The sequence below is a fragment of the Stenella coeruleoalba genome (assembly GCF_951394435.1).
Source record: "Stenella coeruleoalba genome assembly, chromosome: 3".
NCBI classification, from domain to species: Eukaryota; Metazoa; Chordata; class Mammalia; order Artiodactyla; family Delphinidae; genus Stenella; species Stenella coeruleoalba.
In genome coordinates, this window is record NC_137148.1 from 117,408,503 (window position 1) to 117,430,762 (window position 22,260).

General features: G+C 43.1%; 2 protein-coding genes and 1 pseudogene across 3 annotated transcripts in view; 2 read left to right on the plus strand and 1 right to left on the minus strand.

Moving 5' to 3' along the window:
* Positions 1 to 2,907, plus strand: part of LOC307184887 (uncharacterized protein) — a gene marked incomplete at its 5' end in the record, with an annotated part of 41,851 nt that extends 38,944 nt beyond the window's left edge. The window contains 5 exon segments of the mRNA XM_079918649.1: positions 402 to 459; positions 463 to 736; positions 739 to 1,859; positions 1,861 to 2,541; positions 2,545 to 2,907. Of these exon segments, the coding sequence (XP_079774775.1) occupies positions 402 to 459; positions 463 to 736; positions 739 to 1,859; positions 1,861 to 2,541; positions 2,545 to 2,814 (2,404 nt within the window). The 3' untranslated portion in view covers positions 2,815 to 2,907.
* Positions 2,908 to 5,506: 2,599 nt separating this feature from the next.
* The window catches only part of LOC307184888 (uncharacterized protein), a 39,548-nt gene continuing 22,794 nt past the window's right edge, over positions 5,507 to 22,260 (plus strand). Inside the window, 7 exon segments of the mRNA XM_079918650.1 lie at positions 5,507 to 7,588; positions 7,591 to 8,639; positions 8,641 to 8,689; positions 8,693 to 8,943; positions 19,212 to 19,340; positions 19,675 to 19,786; positions 19,877 to 20,053. Coding sequence (XP_079774776.1) covers positions 6,575 to 7,588; positions 7,591 to 8,639; positions 8,641 to 8,689; positions 8,693 to 8,943; positions 19,212 to 19,340; positions 19,675 to 19,786; positions 19,877 to 20,053 — 2,781 coding nt within the window. The 5' untranslated portion in view covers positions 5,507 to 6,574.
* LOC307183671 (mitochondrial ornithine transporter 2-like) lies at positions 18,391 to 19,677 on the minus strand (annotated as a pseudogene). The gene has a single exon. The product of its transcript is annotated as a mitochondrial ornithine transporter 2-like (transcript).

The window sequence follows — 22,260 nt, forward strand, 5'->3', positions numbered from 1 at the left end:
GGGAGGATAATGGAAGGATAATTTTAAAAAGTTATTAGGGACTGGATTTTAGTTAATATGGAATTATTGTTACTTCGGTACATTGAGAGACACTACTTGAAAATATTCCATTTAGATTGCCATCAGTCTGAAAGAAAGGATTGGGATTTCCTTAATGTTTTGGTAAAAAGAAACACTCGGAAAGGACGCAGGGTGGCCCTGCAGCATTAGAAGTAGAAGGAAGAAAGCTACCAGTCTGCGCTCCTCTAGCCAGATGCTCTGCTAAAGAAGCAAGCAGGAAAAGGAGGCTTTCTAAGGCAGTTGCTCCGGGAAATCAGGGCCATAGGCATCTCCACCTATCCCAGTGTCTGAGTGATACTGGGAGATAGATCAGCGACAACGTGAATCCGAGCTGGGTCAAGTTTGCTGGGAGACGAGAGAGCGATGGAGGCAGGAGAGAGGAAGAAATGCTTTCTGAAATAAAGGCAAGTCTTGATATTCTTTGTTTGGCTGGGCATAGCTCAGGCCGGCTCTGAGCCTAGGCGTTATTCAGTGGTCGAGGAAATGGACAGTGGCTCCTTTGTGGCCAATCTGTTGAAAGACTTGGGGTTGGAGGTAGATGATCTAGCTGCTCGGGCCCCCCGGGTCGTTTCCAAAGGGAAAAAAATGCGTTTGCATTTTGATAGGCAGACCGGGGATTTGTTGTTAAATGAGAAACTGGACCGGGAGGAGCTATGTGGCCCTACCGAGCCCTGTGTACACCTTTCCAGATGTTACTGGAAAATCCCTTGAAGTTTTTCCAGGCTGAGCTACGGATTAGGGACATAAATGATCATTCTCCAGTTTTCCTAGACAAAGAAATAATATTGAAAATTTCAGAAAGTATCACTCCTGGAACTACTTTCCTAATAGAGCGTGCCCAGGACTTAGATGTAGGAAGCAACAGTCTCCAAAGTTACACAGTCAGCCCCAATTCCCACTTCCATCTTAAATTACAAGACAGTGCCGACGGCACAATATTACCACAGCTGGTGCTGGACAAAGCACTGGATAGAGAGGAACAGCCTGAGATCAGATTAACCGTCACAGCGCTGGATGGTGGGATTCCACCCAGGTCTGGGACCGCCCTAATCCGCATTGAAGTCTTAGACATCAATGATAATGCCCCTGAGTTTGCAAAGCTGCACTATGAGGTGCATGTCCTAGAAAACAGCCCCATTGGATCCCAGGTTGCCATTGTCTCTGCCAGAGATTTAGCTATTGGAACCTATGGAGAAATATCTTACGTACTTTCCCAAGCATCTGAGGATATTCGGAAAACATTTGGAATAAATGCAAAATCGGGAGAACTCCTTTTAACACAGGAACTGGATTTTGAATCTATTCAGACTTATACATTAAATATTCAGGCGACAGATGGTGGGGGCCTTTCTGGCAGTTGTGTGGTGTTTGTCCAAGTGATGGATTTGAATGACAACCCGCCAGAACTGACCATGTCAACGCTTATCACTGAGATCCCAGAAAACTTGCAGGAGACTGTAATTGCTGTATTCAGAGTTTCAGATCCTGACTCTGGAGACAATGGAAGGATGGTTTGCTCCATCCAAGATGATCTTCCCTTCTTTCTTAAACCCTCTGTTGAGAATTTTTACAGTTTAGTCACAAACACAGCCCTGGACCGAGAAACAAGATCCGAATATAACATCACCATCACCGTCACAGATATGGGGACACCGAGACTGAAAACCCAGCACAACATAACCGTGCTGGTGTCCGACGTCAACGACAACGCCCCCGCCTTCACCCAGACCTCCTACACCCTGTCCGTCCGCGAGAACAACAGCCCCGCCCTGCACTTCGGCAGCGTCCGCGCCACAGACAAGAGACGCGGGCGCCAACGCCCAGGTCACCTACTCGCTGCTGCCGCCCCTCGACGCGCACGTGCCCCTGGCCTCCCTGGTGTCCATCAACCCGGACAACGGCCACCTGTTCGCCCTGAGGTCCCTGGACTACGAGGCCCTGCGGGCGTTCGAGTTCCGCGTGGGCGCCGCCGACCGCGGCTCGCCCGCGCTCAGCAGCCAGGCGCTGGTGCGCGTGCTCGTGGTGGACGACAACGACAACGCGCCCTTCGTGCTGTACCCACTGCAGAACGCCTCGGCGCCCTGCACCGAGGTGGTGCCCAGGGCGGCCGAGGCGGGTTACCTGGTGACCAAGGTGGTGGCGGTGGACGGCGACTCGGGCCAGAACGCCTGGCTGTCGTACCAGCTGCTCAAGGCCACGGAGCCCGGGCTGTTCGGCGTGTGGGCGCACAACGGCGAGGTGCGCACGGCCCGGCTGCTGAGCGAGCGCGACGCGGCCAAGCACAGGCTGGTGGTGCTGGTCAAGGACAACGGCGAGCCGCCGCTCTCGGCCAGCGTCACGCTGCACGTGCTGCTGGTGGACGGCTTCTCGCAGCCCTACCTGCCGGCCCCTGAAGCGGAAGCGGCGGACGCGGCCCCGGCCGCCCCTCTCACCGTCTACCTGGTGGTCGCCTTGGCGTCGGTGTCGTCGCTCTTCGTCTTCTAGGTGCTGGTGTTCGTCGTGGTGCGGCTGTGCAGGAGGGGCGGGGCGACCTCGGTGGGTCGCTGCTCGGTGCCCGAGGGCCCCTTTCCGGGCCACCTGGTGGACGTCAGTGGCACGGGGACCCTGTCCCAGAGCTACCAGTACGAGGTGTGTCTGACGGGAGGCTCTGGGACTTTCAAGTTCCTCAAGCCGGTTATCCCAAACTTCCTTACTCAAGATGAGAGGGTTAGTGAGGCAAACCCCAGTTTCAGGAATAGTTTTGAATTCAGTTAAATTTTAATAAGGGTCTATGCTGCCGTCTCAGTCAAATTGTGCAGAGTCCTTTTTTACTGCCTTGCCCATTGGAGTTGTTTTCTTTGTATTTGAAATGTAACCATCTTATTCCAATCAGCGCATGTTACTGGTGTTTCTAGATGTGCTGCTCTGTGGTATAATGAATGCAAATTTTCTTTCTTACTGTTAGTATCACTGTAACTTAATTCGATTTAATGTGTAAAAGTATATTTTGTATTTTCTGAAGTCTTTAATTTTTAGAGCACTTTTTTTCAAAATTCACCTTCCATAGTCCCTAGGTAATTTTTGCATTCCTTTTTTTTTTTTTTTTTTTTTTTTTTTTTGTGGTATGCGGGCCCCTCACTGCTGTGGCCTCTCCCGTTGCGGAGCACAGGCTCCGGACGCACAGGCTCAGCGGCCATGGCTCACGGGCCCAGCCGCTCCACGGCATGGGGGATGTGGGATCTTCCTGGACCGGGGCACGAACCCGTGTCCCCTGCATCGGCAGGTGGACTCTCAACCACTGCGCCACCAGGGAAGCCCCAATTTTTGCATTCCTACATTTTTGAAAGTTTGCAATAAGTACACAGGATTACTCTTTTTCCTACCCAGAATATTTGTGTTTGTATAGAGTATTCTCTTAGGCTAGTTTAAACTTTCTTCCTGTGAACTCACATTGGCTAAAACCATTAACATAGGTACATTCATGAATCACAAAGCACCCTCTCACACTTTTCTAAATATATACTTCCTTAAAATGTTCATACCTGATAAGTATGATTCTTTAGAGATTGTGAAAACCTTGACTGTTGGATTCTACAAATCATCCACATTAAAAGTCTTCAATAAATCAACTACCAATATTCTAAAATGTAGTTAAATAAATAGCAATGTCCAGTCATTTTCAGACATGCTAATTATTCATGCTTTTTATTAAAAATTTTAAAACCTCTGATTGTTTCAATCCCACCATTTAAAAATCTGTTTTAATTATTTAAAACCATCTGTTCTTTGAGTACTTCATTAAAATCCAAAAGATCTGAGAGAGTACATGTTTTTGTCTATGACCAAATTTTAGAAACTTCATATGTAATTTGGCATTGCATTTAAAAAAAATATCTGGAGCATTTATGATTCAATTGGAAATAAGCCCATGGAAAAAAAATTTATCTTGGTTTGCTCATTCTATTTTTTTTTTCACTGAATACTTCCATTTTCCCCCTTTCAGTTTCCTAGACTTTTCAATGCTATTTTGTTTCCTTTTTAGTGCTTCAGTTATGTTTCTCAGTAGCTCTCCATTTATTGCATGATTAGCACAATGACTGCAAGACTAGGTTCTTCATAAAAATTTTAAGTGACTGATTGAAGAAATGTCTTTATTTCATCTTTGATACACTGACACTCAAATACATTAAAATACTCATAGGACAAATTTTGCTGGAATTAAATGCTCTCTGATTTAATTTTTGGTTATTAACAGAACTTCACTGTTATTCAAACATTATGCAGTTATTAGTACTTGGTGTCTCTTTCCTTCAAGATAGTTTTCCTTTTTCTTTTTCTGCTTAATTTTAATCTCCTCTCCTGCCCACTAGCTTAAGGAATCCACATGGGGAAATTGTGTTTTCAATTTTATGATGTATATTTTCCTTCCATAATTCCTTAAGTGATTCATTTAACTTTCTTTATTCTTATTTATTTCTTGCAGTTCAATTTCTGATCCACACATTAAAACGGAATTTTAATTTTTAATGTTCTTCAGACTATCTTTAAATTTTTATATTATTTCATGTTTATTTGAACATACTATTAAAATTATAATATAAAATTTAAAGGTCTCATTTTGAGTTTAGCATTCATATAGAGAAGTATCTTGGTATCAAATTATTACCTGTTGGATCTTGGATAAGTCATATAATTTCTGTACTCCCAGAAATGATAACAGCTATTTAAATAGCTTGCAGTTATGTCCAAATAAGATAACATAAGGATAAGAAGTGTAATTTTGTTATTTCTAGTATCACTAATATTAAGAGTAAATTTAATAAATGGTCCTTCATATAACATTACTTATAATTGTGAAGAAGCTATATTGAACACATAATATTTGTGCTGTTTCGTTGCTCTGCCCAAAACCTTGCAATAGCTTCCTTTCACTCTCAGAATAAAATCCAGCCATCTATTATTTGGCCCCTGCCTCCGTGTCCAGCCTTGTCTTCCCACTTACTCTTTATTTTTTAATAGGTGATATTTATGTTTCTTTTTTTTTTAAATGTCTATTTATTTATTTTTGGCTGGGTTGAGTCTTCGTTGCTGCGCACCAGCTTTCTCTAGTTGCCATGAGCTGGGGCTGCTCTTCGTTGTGGTGGTGCACGGGCTTCTCATTGTGGTGGCTTCTCTTGTTGCAGAGCACGGGCTCTAGGGCGTGCGGGCTAATTTAGTCCTCGCCATGTGGGATCTTCTGGCCCAGGGCTCGAACCCGTGTCTCCTGCATTGGTAGGTGGAATCTTAAACACTGCGCCACCAGGTAAGCCCCCCACTTACTCTTGAGACACCAAACTTTGGGTACACTATCCTACCTTCATTATCTAGAATAGCTATGCTTTACTGTCCCCGGGCCTTTGCATTCCTTATATATGGAATCTTCCCATTTTAGTTTTAGCCTGGCAAACTTCTTCTCATCCTTCATATTCCAGATTAAATGGGACATCTTTGGGAAACTTTCTGAATCCCCCCCATTAAGTTAGGTCTCCATATTGTATACTTCCAGTGCACTCATTATACATTTCCTGTATAGTACTGTTTAAACATCTGTTTAAATTCTGTTCACCCCATTAGATGGGAAACTCTATAAGATATACAGACATAGTCTGTCTTATTACCACAATACATCTAACTTCTACAAACGCAATAAATATCGGTTTCCACAGGTGAAATACAGTTATGCAGATTAAAGAGTTAATACAGATGAAACCAGTAATCATAGAATTACTGTGAAATAGGAAGAGGAGAAAGCTCTGTGTTCCTTGAGTGAGTGCGAAAATGTGGAAGGAATTAGGCATTTGTGGTCTCTGGATATATCCCCTGACATGATCTATTATAATTTTTTATCACCTTGCTTGAGGTTGTCTTTTCGTAGCATTTTTCTGACTATAAATGCAACTCGTGTGCATTTTACAAAATTTGGAAAATAAAGAAAAACACAAGTAGGAAAGCGAAGCTTCATCACTTAGAGCAAAATCTTGTAAAACTTTTTCTGTAATAATTACAGGAGGTGGGGTGAATAGTTCTAGCAGGCGCCCACTTCCGCAAAATCATGGAAATGGGACTCTACCAGGGACAGTCACTTCTTTTAGATAAGAGCGCATTTCTCCCTAGATTGTGTTTATTTGAACCATATAACAGAAGGAATTCCTACAGTAGCATCAACTCGGTTTGATAAAAGGGAATAAGCGATTAAAAAAATCAAAACAAAAAGCCCAGCAAACATCACCTTCTCCAAGATTCTGAAACTGTGAGCGAACGCACGGTGGCGCTGTTGACTAAGAAGGAGAATTAAACCGCAGGCACTGTGTATACTCAGTAACACAACGATTCACTGCAGTAAACTAGGGGTTGTGAGTCGGGGCAGATTTTTAAGCAAGCAAATCTAAGACTCTAGTAAGGATTATTCGCTAGGTTTTCTTCAAAGGTTAGGAGGCAAAAGACTGCGTTTCCCAGTGCTGTTGGAGGCTAGCTTGACAATATTTCTCGGAAGAACATGGCAGAAAATGCAATGGAGGCCGCAGGGGAGCGCTTTCTTAGACAAAGGCAAGTCCTGTTTCTCTTTGTTTTTCTGGGTGGGTCTCTGGCTGGGTCCCAGTCGAGACGCTACTCTGTGGCTGAGGAAAAAGAGAGGGGGTTTTTCATCTCCAATCTAGCAAAGGATCTGGGGCTGAGTGTAGGGAAACTGGCCGCGAGAGGAGCCCAAGTTGTGTCTAAAGGGAACAGACAGTATTTTCAGCTCAACCATCAGACCGGTGATTTGCTCCTGCATGAGAAATTGGACCGGGAGGAGCTATGCGGCTCCGCAGAGCCATGCATACTGCAGTTTCAGATATTCCTGCAAAATCCCTTGCAGTTTATTACAAATGAGCTCCAGGTGATAGACGTAAATGACCATTCTCCGGCATTCTCTGAAAATGAAATGCAGCTGAAAATCCTAGAAAACACTCCCCCAGGAACAATAATTCCTTTGGGAAATGCTGAAGACTTGGATGTGGGAAGAAACAGTCTCCAAAACTACACGATCACTCCTAATTCCCACTTCCACGTTCTCACACGCAGTCGTAGGGATGGAAGGAAGTACCCAGAACTAGTACTAGACAAAGCACTGGATCGTGAGGAGCAGCCAGAGCTTAGGTTAATGCTCACTGCGCTGGATGGCGGGACCCCACGGAGGTCTGGGACCGTCCAGGTTCACATCCTGGTCTTAAACATAAACGACAACACCCCAGAATTTACACAGTCCCTCTATGAGGTTCAAGTTCTAGAGAACAGCCCCGTTAACTCTCTTATTGTCACTGTTTCAGCTTCTGATTTAGATACAGGAAATTTGGGGACAATATCATATGCAGTTTTTCATGTTTCTGAAGAAATTAGAAAAACTTTTCAACTAAATCCAATTACTGGTGATATCCGACTAATCAAATATTTGAATTTTGAGGCGATCCATACTTATGAAGTGGACATAGAAGCCAAGGATGGTGGAGGCCTTTCAGGAAAATCAACAGTGATATAGTTCAGTTGGTTGATGTGAACGACAACCCACCAGAACTGACCTTGTTCTCAATTACCAGCCCTATCCCAGAGAACTCGCCAGAGACTGTGGTGGCTGTTTTCAGTGTTTCCGATCTAGAATCTGGAGACAATGGGAAAATGGTGTGTTCCATCGAGAACGATCTCCCCTTCATCTTGAAACCATCTGTAGAGAATTTTTATACCCTATTGTCAGAAGGAGAGCTGGACAGAGAGATCAGAGCTGAGTACAACATCACCATCACAGTCACAGATATGGGAATCCCCAGGCTGAAAACCGAGCACAACATAACTGTGCTGGTGTCCGACGTCAACGACAACGCCCCCGCCTTCACCCAGACCTCCTACACCCTGTCCGTCCGCGAGGACAACAGCCCCGCCCTGCACTTCGGCAGCGTCCGCGCCACAGACAGAGACGCGGGCGCCAACGCCCAGGTCACCTACTCGCTGCTGCCGCCCCTCGACGCGCACGTGCCCCTGGCCTCCCTGGTGTCCATCAACCCGGACAACGGCCACCTGTTCGCCCTGAGGTCCCTGGACTACGAGGCCCTGCGGGCGTTCGAGTTCCGCGTGGGCGCCGCCGACCGCGGCTCGCCCGCGCTCAGCAGCCAGGCGCTGGTGCGCGTGCTCGTGGCGGACGACAACGACAACGCGCCCTTCGTGCTGTACCCGCTGCAGAACGCCTCGGCGCCCTGCACCGAGCTGGTGCCCAGGGCGGCCGAGGCGGGTTACCTGGTGACCAAGGTGGTGGCGGTGGACGGCGACTCGGGCCAGAACGCCTGGCTGTCGTACCAGCTGCTCAAGGCCATGGAGCCCGGCCTCTTCGGCGTGTGGGCGCACAACGGCGAGGTGCGCACGGCCCGGCTGCTGAGCGAGCGCGACGCGGCCAAGCACAGGCTGGTGGTGTTGGTCAAGGACAACGGCGAGCCTCCGCTCTCGGCCAGCGTCACGCTGCACGTGCTGCTGGTGGACGGCTTCTCGCAGCCCTACCTGCCGGCCCCGGAAGCGGAAGCGGCGGACGCGGTTCCGGCCGCCCGGCTCCACCGTCTACCTGGTGGTTGCTTTGGCGTCGGTGTCCTGACTCTTCCTCTTCTCGGTGCTGGTGTTCGTCGCGGTGCGGCTGTGCAGGAGGGGCGGGGCGGCCTCGGTGAGTCGCTGCTCGGTGCCCGAGGGCCCCTTTCCGGGCCACCTGGTGGACGTCAGCGGCACGGGGACCCTGTCCCAGAGCTACCAGTACGAGGTGTGTCTGACGGGAGGCTCCGGGTTAAATGAGTTTAACTTTTTGAAGCCGATTCTCCCTAGTGGTCTGGTTCAAGACACTGGGCAGGACTAGTGCAAAAAGGCAATTGCAAGAATAGCGTAGGTTTCATTAACAGAAGAATCAGAAAGTTTTCTGGCTACAAATGCTTTCTTTCTTTCCTTGACTTTTAAGTCAAGGCTCTTGAGTTGATATAGTATTTTGTTTGTATCTTGATTTTACTTTCTGTCTAGTTAACCCTGCATGTTCTTTTTTCATCTGCTTCCTACCTTTTCAATCCAGTATTAATGTCTCTTTCTAATAGGTGAGTAAAAATAAATGCATTATCTTTTAATGATGATTTCAAATAGGTTTATTTAAGGTAGTCATTTCAAATTCTCTATCCAAAGCAATGTAGAGAGAGTTCTGAACCACCAATATTATAATTTACCCTATTGAATATAGTCAGGTAATATTCTTTATACTACTCCTAAAGCAGCTTTGTCTGTGGTTAATGAAGTGGATAACTAAAAATGTCTTAATATGTACCATTTTAAGGTGTATCATCCTGTAGGGGCTTAGTACTCAAATAAAACTTACACATATAATTCATTTTCTGTTTTGACATTTGCAATTAATATTTCAACACTGTATATGCTTATATTGGCTAAAAATGGACAAAATATGTAGGTCAGATTACTCTTAGATTTGCCTAAAGTGTATTTATGATGGATGACTGAGAAAAAAAATTAAACATAGGCATTTTGAACAACTGATCGTGCTTTTCCATTTAGCATGAAAAGATTACTTAATAAGCATCTGGTGGAATGACAGTTTGTTTTTTAACTTCTGGATGTAAGTATTATCAACCTGAGGGCCATTTTAAAAAAATTTCAAGAAAGTACATGTATATATGTTCTCTAAATGCTTTATAGCAAAAGTGGTGTCCCATCCAATCCTACTTTAAAAGAATTAATATCTACTTGGCATTTATATGGTGATATATGAAGGAAATATTTTCTTTGTTTCCTCTCTTAGTTCCCTCCTTCAGATTTCAACCTGACATGACTTAGAATTATGTATGGTCCTTCTGGGATAAACACTGCCCAACCACATCAGCAGTCTACCTCCTATAGAGTAATTAAAAGAAGATTAGAAGAATGGGAAGTTCTAAAGGGGAGAGAGCGATATCACTGTGAAAGTCTAAATTAACTACAACTAAGAATAAACTCTTGAAGCAACCAAACATCAATTTTTATGTCTATTTTGAATGAAATAGAAAAAAAAAAATCTTATTTTAAAGTACAAAATATTTAGTCCCCAATTTAAAAATCTGATTAGTGGGCTTCCCTGGTGGCGCAGTGGTTGGGGGCCCGCCTGCCGATGCAGGGGACGCAGGTTCGTGCCCCCGTCCGGGAGGATCCCACGTGCTGCGGGGCGGCTGGGCCCGTGGGCCATGGCTGCTGGGCCTGCGCGTCCGGAGCCTGTGCTCCGCGACGGGAGAGGCTACAGCAGTGAGAGGCCCACGTACCGCAAAAAAAAAAAAAAAAAAAAAAAAAATCTGATTAGTAAAACATAAAATTTCTCATAGGCATTTTCTCATCCAGAGGCATAGAACTTTCCAGAAATTGAATACTCATGACTAGAAGAAAGAGGACTGAAGTTTCTCAAAGATTTTGAAAATTCTCAAAAGAGAAAAAGAATGTTGTTAACTAGATGTTAACTAGACTTATGTCATCATTTGCAATATGCACAAATATCAAATCATTGTCACACCTGAAGCCAATATAGTGTTACATGTCAATTACAGCTTAAAAATTTAAAACTCCTAATGACTGTAAAAAAACAAAAAAATTTAATACTGACATGTCTTCAATCACACATAAAGTTATAATCATATTAAAATGGTGTTATTTTATGTATTAGAGTCAAATACATGAATCCTTTAGTAATCAGGGGAAAGACAGTATTTCCTTTCACTCATTAAGTACTTTATAGAGATATTGAATCTGAATCTTTGGTCAGATTTTTTTTCTTCTGTTCATACTTAGCAGAATTTTCATGAAGATCAGAGAAAAGGCAAAGAATTCTGATCAAGACTTCTCTGTATTTGGCTGGCTTAGTTCCAGCTCATGTGAGAACCAGGGAAGTTTTCAACTACAGAAAATATGGAGGCCAGTTCTTTTTTGGCCAATATGGTATATGATTTTGGACTCAAATTGGAGGCACTATATAACCAGGGAGTTATTTAGACCCAGACATAAGAAGACAGATACTTAATAATATCTTAGTTGATAGATGCACTGAATTCACATATTGTTGAGAAGTGATCAGAGTTTAGTAAAGCCAGAAAAGATCATATGGACTAAATTTGAAGATAGGAAAAAATTATACCTTACTCTTGGTTCAAAGTTGCTTTTATTTCTTGGCTATTGGAAACCTTTTACCCTTTTATTTGAAGACAACTTTCAGAAACTTCTTTACCTGGATATCTTATTAAGTACATGACAGCGAGGGCACTATATGTATAGTACTAAGTATCTTTGCCACTTTTTGGAATTCCCCCAACCGAAAGTCCAGCACTAGGTAAAAATGATGACTTTCTACATTCATAATAATTTCCCAGTAGTTTTTCTTTTAAAGGATGGACAAATTCATTACTGTGAATTATTTCCAGATTGATCTCTTACTAATATTCTAATCTAGTTTTTAATACTGAAAGGCAAAGAGATGAAAATGAACTTTAAACTTTTATGTAGAGTTGTTAAAAGACTAAACTATATTCAAATATCACTCATTAAAACTAGTGAACTAATTTACCACACTTTTAATAAATCTTCCTTAATCCTTGAATATGGCTTCCTTGCAAATGGGAATTTAAAAAATGACAGTTTTTAAACATATATTCCACTACTATATTTTGCTTCTTAGAGTAGATTGTTACATGTTTTAAAGCTGGCAACCTATTAGGCATAATTCAGTTATTTCTATGTCTAATCCTCATGTTCTTAGCCAATAGTTTGGTTGGTCATAGATTTTAAAATGTAAACTAGGGACTTCCCTGTTGGTGCAGTGGTTAAGAATCCGCCTGCCAATGCAGGGGACACGGGTTCGAGCCCTAGTCTGAGAAGATCCCACATGCTGCAGAGCAACTAAGCTCGTGAACCACAACTGCTGAGCCTGCGCTCTAGAGCCCACAAGCCACAACTACTGAAGTCCACGCGCCTAGAGCCCATGCTCTGCAACAAGAGAAGCCACTTCAATGAGAAGCCCCCGCACCGCAACGAAGAGTAGACCCCGCTCGCCGCAACTAGCAAAAGCCCGTGCACAGCAACGAAGACCCAACGCAGCAAAAAAATAAATAAATTTATATAAAAAAATAAAATGTAACCTAATTTTCCTTCTCCCTCTTTTGGTATTGAAGACTGTTGATGAACAGTCTATCAGTCTAGTTCTCATTCTTTTATCTGTAAACTTCTTTTCTCTAAGATGTTTTCTTTATTCTTGATGTTCTGATATTTGCTAGGTCCAAACCTGAGATTCACCCAATATACTGAATTTTTTAAAATTAACTATACTTTTTGGTGGGCTTTTTTCCCCCAAAATTTCCATTTGGCAGGTTTTCACAACAATTTGTTCTTTTTTTTTTTTTTTTAAACAATTGCCATTTCCTTCTTTTTTGTTGGAGGAAATTAAATATCTTTTACTTTTAAGTTCTTTCCATGTTGTTCCAATCTCTGTTTCTTCTGTATACATCTTTTATTTGTTGAGTCTGTTTTTCACACTGTTAGTCTTGTTAGTTGGTGATATTTTATTGAGAACTCATGTTCTATTGGAGGTTTCCCTCATACCATTACTGGTTTTGGTAGTCTTGCAAAGGGAGGAAGGAGTCTCAAAGTGGTTACAGCCTCAGGCTCTACAAATCCAAGCCTTAATTAAGAAGCTTAGCTCAACTTTGCCACACACAAGTAGAAGTTCTGGACCAACACCTAATGATGTGTTTGAGCTGGGCCCCAGTCTCCCTTGGGTGGCACTGCTCTGCATTTGCTCTATGAAGCAAAATCTTAGGGACTGTCACCCTCTGCTTCTTGGCTGTCATGATGTCTGATAAGGCTATAGACATGAGAGCTAATGAAGACATCATTTACTTTTCAATCTTTAGAGTAAGCAAGCTGATTTAATCTTAGAATAAAGCTGATTTTGAGGAAAATGAGTCGTAACTGAAGTAATTGATACATGAGAATTACCTAAAGGGAAAAAACATGGTCTTGATTCATATGCATGACAGTGCTGCATATGGTGGTCCTGGATGACACACCCAACTTGCTGGATGACAAAGAAAACCCACTGCTAAGCAATCCTATATTGTGTACTGAGTTGGTACCAGGTAGAACAAGGTGGTATCCTGGACGGTGATGAGCTAGAACTCATGACTATTTTATCAAAGATTCAAAGCCTCAAAGTACTTAATGTTTAGCACATGGACCCACAACCTGGAAGTATAGAGCACTGAAGCATATCTAGGCTCCTAAGAGACAGACACAGCCAGGCACAAACATGTGCTGTTATTAAAGACAACTAGAAGCCACCTTCTATTTGGCATAATCATGCTATACCTGGTCTAGGACCTATCCCAGCCCTACCTTCTGTTCCTTGAACCACCCACAGAAGTTTACTCAAGCCAACACATGCTCTATCCTCTTGATCACTAATTTGATTTAGCCATCTTCCTCTTCCAATTCTCTCTGCTCCCATTCAATGATACTCAAATGTGGAGGATGAACAAGGAGCCTTCAGTGGAGAGCTGCTCATAAGGCCACCTTCTGAGCATTCTGGGGATATCAACATCACTAAGACTTAGTTCCAGAACTACTAATATGAGAGGTTTCTGATTGGAATATCAGAGACAAATGGGTTCAGATTTATTTTTTTTTTGGTACGCGGGCCTCTCACTGTTGTGGCCTCTCCCGCTGCGGAGCACAGGCTCCGGACGCACAGGCTTTTTCTTCCAAGTTCAACAACTTGGGGACATTTTCTTGTTTAATTCAAGAAAATGATCAAGTTTGATACTCCACTGCCAGATATGGTCCTTCTGAGATATTACATATACTTAACTGCTGTAGCTTGGTATTAGTATCCCATGAAAGCTGGAACAGAGAATGAATTTCTAGCTACAGTATCACTATACCATTGCAAGATGCATACCATCTGGTCCTGACAGTAGACCAAAGGGTATAATAAGATTTTTCAAAGTTGAGGGATACCAGGGAGTTCCCTGGCAGTCCAGTGGTAGGACTCGGTGCTTTCACTGCCATGGCCTGGGTTCAATCCCTGGTCGGGAACTAAGATCCTGCAAGTTTTGCACCATGGCCAAAAAAAAAAAAAAAAAAAAAAAAAAAAATTGAGGGATAGCAGAGAAAACTCTAATTTTAAAAGACACATGCAAGTTCACAGTAGCACTATTTATAATAGGCAAGACATGGAAGCAAGCTAAATGTCCAACAACAGATGAATAGATAAAGAAGATGTGGCATATATATATATATATATATACACACATACACACACACACAATGGAATATTATGCAGCCATAAAAAGAATGAAATAATGCCTTTTGCAGCAACATGGATGGACTTAGAGTTTACCATATAAAGTGAAGTAAGTCAGACAGAAAAAGACAAATATATGATATCACTTATTTGTGGAATCTAAAAAGATGATACAAATGAACTTATTTACAAAACAGAAATAGAGTCAAAGACTTATGGCTACCAAAGAGGAGTGGGGGAGGGAGGGATAAATTAGGAGTTTGGAATTAATATATACACACTACTATATATAAAATTGGTAAACAACAAGGACCTACTCTTTAGCACAGGGAACTATACTCAATATCTTGTAATAACCTATAATGGAAAAGAACCTGGAAAAGTATATATATATATATATATATATATATACATATATATATATACACAGACACACACACATGTATAACTGAATCACTTTGCTGTACACTGGAAACTAACAACATTGTAAATTAACTATACTTCAATAAAAAATAATTTTTAAAACGTTGAGGGATAAATTATACTATGTGGAAGTAAAGTTTAAAATAAGGCTAGGCATCAGAAATATGGATTTGACCTACTTAAATCTTAGAAATAAATACCATCTCACCTCAAAATAAATAAATAAATAAATAGTAACCTGTGAGGTGATGGACATTAACTAACCTTATTGTAATAATCATTTCATAATAAACACATATATAAATCATAACACTGTACACCCTAAACATGCACAATGTTATTTGTCAATTATATCTCAATAAAGCTGGGGAAGAAAAAAGAAAGAAATACCATGAAACTAATTTAAAGACTACAAAGAAACCACAATATAAAAACAAAAACACAGTTAAGGAAAAGATTTTACACACACACATCATTGATTTTACATACACACACACACACACACACAAACATAATTTGGATTCTATTTTTTTCTTCTAAATTGTATTCTAGAATATTGCTGTTCTGACTGAAAACAAACATCTAGACCATCAGATCCCTGAGAACAGAAACCAGACCATTAATATCTGAATACCCAGAGCTCAATACAGTATACTGTAAATGGTGTGAATTCAAAAAATATTTTTATTTAGGTAAATAATTTAATGATAGAACACTCAAATTTCTTTAAACACAATATTTCAGGTTACTATATTTTTGTCTGAGTACAGATCTGAAGTGGTACAAATTGTATCTAAATATTGAACCATGAATTAAGCAAAAAGGGTGGAAAACAATTCTTCTGACTTAGGTTTCAATTCCTTACTCCCACTCTTGCTTGCCTCAAATGATTTCTATTGAAGATATTTAGGTAAACCTTTAATGGACAACGTGTGAAAAGGTCCGTTGACTATAGGGCTAATTGAGACAAGCTCATGGGTACTGAGCAGGGGGCCTTCGGACTTTGAAAGGTCCACTTCCTGCAGAAGCCATTCCTGTTCTCTTTTCTACTTTAATCCAGACCTGCTTGAATGAAGCCCCATTAAGTAGCTACTGACCACTTACGTACGTAATATATAACTTAAATGTATAAATAACTTAGAAGTAAAGTAGAAAAATGGTTTTCTTTTAAAGAAAAAGCAAATGGAAGACCAGCCACCGCTCTGGAGCACACCAGGCATGACACTGAGCATCCCCTCCCCAAATGTCTGCCCCAGCCCCCATTTGTCAACATCCATCACCCTGACCCTCTTGCCTCTGGCAATATGGCTAGACTTACCTCAGAGGTTTCACAGATAGAAAAAAGCTGAAGGAAACTGGGGATTCCATACCAGGTGTACATTCCACCAGCAGTGATTGACACACATGCCACGTGCGATCATTAACACTGGGAGCCTGCCTCTTTTCAGCTTTACAGGCTGCTTAAGAACACTTCTTATTGAGAGAGACTCTGCTGGTCTTGGATCATCATGGAATGATGAGGCTTACTTTAGTAAGAATGACCCTCTTACATTATAGGGCCAAAAAACAGATGCACAAGTGTGTGGGGATCAGACAAACTATGTTTTTTTGTTTTTGGTTTTTGTCAGTGCCTATATACATACATATAGTACAGTTTAATAAAGTTGCTTTTCTTATGTTTCATTGCTTTGTAAAGTCACATCATATATACAGTCATCAATAAAACTCACAGATGGCCAGTACAAAATTTAGAAGTTTCCAACACTGTAAAAAAATGACAAGGAGTTATTAGCCCTCAGGTAAACTTCAGGATGGGTCAGCCCTAACATTAATCACTGTGGACTGCAAGCACTAAGTTCTGTCTAGTTCTATTTGAGAGGAGAGGACTTCATCCACTGGTACCGTCACCTGATCACCATCAGGGCACAAAAAGTTCTCATGGCTTTGGCACTCTCTGTTCCCTGGAAGGGTTTCTGACTGGTGGAGGCAGAGGGGACAGTGAACGATCCAAAAGGAATCAACAACCCCTAAATGGGCCAATTGTACATCCTGGAATCCTACCCAGGCCAGGACCCGGAGACTGGAAGCTAAGAACTGTTGTCAACTACATGGGTCTTCATCCAAGCACAGAAGCACAGCCCCATCCCTCACCCCTTCCTCAGTCTAAAGTAGAGCAGAGGGGGAAGCCCTTTGGGAGAAGAGAGGAAGGAAATTTGGTACAAAGGCCAGGCTACTTCCCAGAGGCCTAATGCTCTAGGCCACACCTAACTAAGAGTGTGGAATATGATCCCACTTTGAAGATGAATAGCACTATTTTAAGAGTAGAACATCTTGGGAAAATCCAGGATGCCTACTCTGAAACTTTAACTCGAGGCTGTGGAAGACACATCAGTATGCAGGTATATTCTCCTCTTAAAAATCTAAGATGACAGAGACCACCCTGGTGGTCCAGTGACTAAGGCTCCACGCTCCCAGTGCAGGGAGCCCAGGTTGGATCCCTGCGCAGGGAACTAGATCCCGCATGCCACGACTAAAAAAACATTCTGCATGCTGCAACTAAAGATCCTGCATGCCGCAACTAAGACCCGGTGCAGCCGAATAAATATTAAACAAAAAATCTAGAGGAGAAAAAATATGAAATCTTGCCATTTGCGACAACATGGAGGGACCTTGAGGGTATTATGCTAAGTGAAGTCAGTCAGACAGAGAAAGATAAATACTATAGGATTTCACTCATATCTGGAATATGAAAAACTATAATAAACAAACAAAACCCCTAATAAATGAACAAACCAAAACCAAATAAAACAAACATGTCATTACAGACAACAGAGTAGTTATTATCAGAGCAGGTAGGTAAACGAGGGAGACAAAGTGGATAAAGGGGATCAACTGTATGGTGATAGATGAAAAATAAATTTTTGGTGGTGAGCACATTGTAGGGTATACAGATGTAGAAATATAATGCCATAAATCAAGATTACCTCAATAAAAAATAAATCATTGTAAATGAAAAAATGTAGATGGATATTTTCGTTTTCAAGCACCAAACACTTTTTAAAAACTTTAATTGGCTAATATAGTGCACATGTTAAGCAGACTTTTAAAGAGACCCTACATCTTGAGTGGGTTAAGTAATCATTTATAACCATCTTGAAACATGTTTAACTCGGTTTTTCTAGTGACATGAGATTAAACATGGAAACCAAACTGTGTTTCACTTACAACATATAAGCAAACAAACTGCATGTACATGTGTAGATTTATGCAAAAGCCCGGTGATACAACTATGTTTAGCTTTTCAGATTAGGTACATACGGCCACCCACTCGCCCTGTATTACCTCACCAAACACAAGAGCAGCAACTTTTCTATTTCAATACAATTATGGGCAGAAATTATATGATATAAAATAGAGGTTCTTCGATAAAGGTTAAGATTTAGCATATAAGCAGGGAAGACAAAAGCAAAGTTCCCATGAAGTCAAAAATAATACCACACTGGTCCAGTGCTCCATGAAACTCTGAGTTAAATTATAGTCCTCAAAGGCGTGTACTTGGATCCAGATTCACCAAGACACTTCAGTATGCTTCAAACTGGCTCATCATCATCTTCCTGCTGTATTCATAAGCCAAAAATAGTGCCGCATTGGCAGGGAACGCTCGAATCAAAGTAGCTTTCAGACCAGAATATAAAGCTGCTACTCCTTCCTTTTTCACAACACTTAAAAGAGTTCTGATAAGTCCTCCCTGTTTTCCAAGCATGGAAAGAACCTGAATTCTGGATTTGATACAATCCACTGGGTATATGACAAGCCAAAGGCAAATTCCAGCAATTCCACCGCTTAACATCAAGGGGACAGGGCCTAGTTCATCTTTTGATCCATCCGAGGCAAAAAACGATCAGCTCAGTTCATAGCCACCGAAGAAGAAGAAATAGCCTGGTACTACTTGAAACAGAGTGCTCGTGAGTCCGTGGTAGAAGCCCAAGGGGCCATCCTTTCTAAGGATACTCTTCACGACGGACCAAACTGTATTATGGCTTTTTGCTATCCTCCCTGACATCTCCAGTTCGTGCATGGTCTGCAGCCGGCACTTCACCAGCTCAGTGGGGCACAGGGCCAGCGCGCCAAACGCAGAGGCGACGGAACCAGCGGCCGCAGTCTGCAGATCATTCAGCTTCGTCTGCTTGTCCAATCCAACCACTTCCCTCACGAACTGTTGGCAGAAGCCGTAGCACAAGAAGAGGACTGAGTTCTCGGCGACGTAGGCCATCAGCGCGGGGCCGGTCCCTTTGTAGAAGCCCCGCAAGCCCACCTGGGAGTATGTCTTCAGGCCACAGTCGACGAGGCCCTTGTACAGGCCAGGGAACGTCTGCATCTTCACTTTCAGTGTGTCGAAGGGCTGCCCGGTCAGGACGCATGCTGTGCCCCCAAGGGCCCCCGCGGTGAGGTCGATGGCGGCTTGGATGGCAGGATTGGATTTCATGTTCGCCCACTCTTCTGCTGGTCTCCGAGGAAGGTAACTCTCTGGAGCTTAGGAGGCCGTCCCGTGTCCAGCCGCCTGCTCTTGGTTCTCTCTCCGGCGCGGGAGAAGCCGCTTAACCCCAGACTAGGCCGCGGGCCGCCCTCCCCACGCACTGAAATAACCCCCGACCCGCGGGCCGCGCGCGCCTCTCCTGGCGCCCTGCGGCCGCCGCGTCTGGGCCCTAAGCCCGTCAGCCGCCCTCCCTCTCGCTCCGCGCCGCCGGCGGTCCCAGCGCCCGCGGGCCCCGGGGCCGACTAGAGAAACACTTCTAGTGAATCTCAATACAGCAGTAGAAAGCTGTCCGATAAACTCCTGCGATTACGGCCAGAAACTCCAGGCGCTGCTGCGGCGGAGGAAGACTTGCCTTCCTGTTCGGCCAGAGACCCCCACCTCCCGGCAAAACAAAATGGGAGGTGCTTGATCGCGCCTCGGTTCAAAGGGTCAATCTACAGATACAAAGGTTTAAAATAGGGAAAACGAACAAACACTTTGAGGGGTTTACCTGACAATCGGTGGCTCCTTCGGATCAGAAAACCCTTAATCGTCTCCGGAGAGGAATGGCGGCTCCACAAAGGTGCCGGCCGCCGCGCCTCTCCAGGTGTAGCTCTTTGCCCGCCGGGGGCTACGCCGGGGGAGGCCTGAGGCGGGCAGATCCTCTCTTTCGTGGTAACATCGCCGAGGATCCTGGCCTGAAGCCCTGTGAGCTGGTGGGACGCACACCCTCGTTATTTCTAGAGGTTAAGTCAAGGCCGTGTACAATCGCATTGGAAAACATTTATATACAGCTAAAAAACTTGATATAAAAGACCTGTGTGGCTCCAGCGCTCTGTGCGTGCTAAGTCTCGGGGTTCTTGCTGAGGAGCCATGCAGCTTTATGCAGCAGCAGTTCTGGATATAACTGACTACAGGCCTAGTAGGCAAGATGCAGTTTGGGGCATCAGTGAGGGTACCGCTGTCAGGACACACTTTTCCTCCCACATGCTTATAATCCCAGCGTTGGAACGAATTCTCTTAAAGTTTACATTTTAAGCCCTAGGCGGTATTTTACTTTGGGGGTAAAAACAAAATGGTGGAGGGGGCAGAAAGTATGCTAAAAGGATTCTTTCATTTAGAAAGCTTTCCTTGTCTGATTCTTTGGGTATCAGTTAATATTTAAAAGTGAGGCACCTAAAAGCAGATTGTGCGTGGATACTGTTTGTCAACAGGTAGACTTCATTGTAGTAAGTAGTGACTTGGCCTTTTCTTTGGAGAGTGCCCAAATGTATCTGGATTTCTTTTCTCTGGTACCATATGGTTTCTTCAGAGAATAATCTTCCAGTCTTGACTGTGTGTGTGTCTGTGTGTGTTTGCGGGGGAGTGGGGGTGCGGGGGATGTTTACCTTGGGTACTGATTTAATGACACCAAGTGGGAGAAGAGGGTTGACATCCTGCAGTCAGAAAACAGACTTTCACACAATACCCTTGTTCAATGCTATGGACCCCCAGCCTCCATCTGTGCCTTCTTTGGTTCAATTTACCCAGAAAATAAACTTTCTGTCTGTGGCATGGGGAAGGAAAAGTCATCTGGCTTGAGTGAGATAGGGCTCCTGGACATCCAACAGCTCTGAGCACAGATCTTATTATCTTTTTTGTCTGTGCCACATGGCATGCAGGATCTTAGTTCCCAGACCAGGGATGGAATCTGTGGCCCCTGCGGTGGAAGCCCAGAGTCCTAACCACTGGACTGCCAGCGAAGTCCCTGAACACAGCTATTAATGAATCCTGTTTCTAGCCTCACACCTTCCCTCTTCCTTGGAAACTGCCTGCAAAAACTGAGCCTCAGTGTCTATATCAAGTGCGTGGGTTTGTTTCTCCTTGGTGTACCTCCTTGCAGACATTTAGCATGTAACTTTCTGTGATCTATGAATTTATCGTTTCTTCATCTGCTTTGGCCTTCTGAAAACATTGACATCTCTCATCCACTGTTGTCTCATCTCCTATTTTCCTTGCCCTTGGGGGTTACTATATTAGCAGGCTATCTGACAGAGAAAAGAGATTCATGAGAACAATGTGTCATTTTAAACTAGAATAAAAATTTTTTAATTTTTAAAATTTTTAAAATTTCGTATCACATTTGATGGTTTTTTTAAAATTAATTTTATTTATTTTTGGCTGCATTGGGTCTTTGTTGCTGTGCTCAGGCTTTTTCTAGTTGCCGCGAGCGGGGGATACTCTTCGTTGCGGTGCACAGGCTTCTCATTGCGCTGGCTTCCGTTGTTGCAGAGCATGGGCTCTAGATGCACGGGCTTCAGTAGTTGTGGCATGCAGGCTCAGTAGTTGTGGCTCACGGGCTCTAGAGAACAGGCTCAGTAGTTGTGGCACATGGGCTTAGGTGCTCCACAGCATGTGGTATCTTCCCGGAACAGGGCTCAAACCTGTGTCCCCTGCATTGGTAGGTGGATTAACCACTGCACCACCAGGGAAGTCCCTCACATTTGAGGGTTTTTAAAACCTATTTTGGTTTTTTAAAACTGTCCATTAATTACCTATGGTTCATTGTTTGTTTTTTAAAAGCACATACTGTTTTTACAAACACAAGAGATGCTGGATACTACAATGAGTCATCAACTGCTTTTGCATTAAATTCATATATGTATATGTTCTGGAGAAACCAAGTTAGTAATCAGTGCCAGGGATCATGAGGGCATTAATAGGGAAATCGTCTGTAATTTCATTGAATTATCAGACATAGCTGTGCAATAATACACACATCTCAAGTTCCATGAAATATATTTAAACAGCTGGACTTGGAGCACATGTACTCCCACGCATACATGGAAAACAATGGCAAAGGAACTTCCAAATTTTCAGTGAAGATGCACACCCACATCACATGTTCCCTAGCAATCAGATGGAGTAGCCAGATAGGATTACC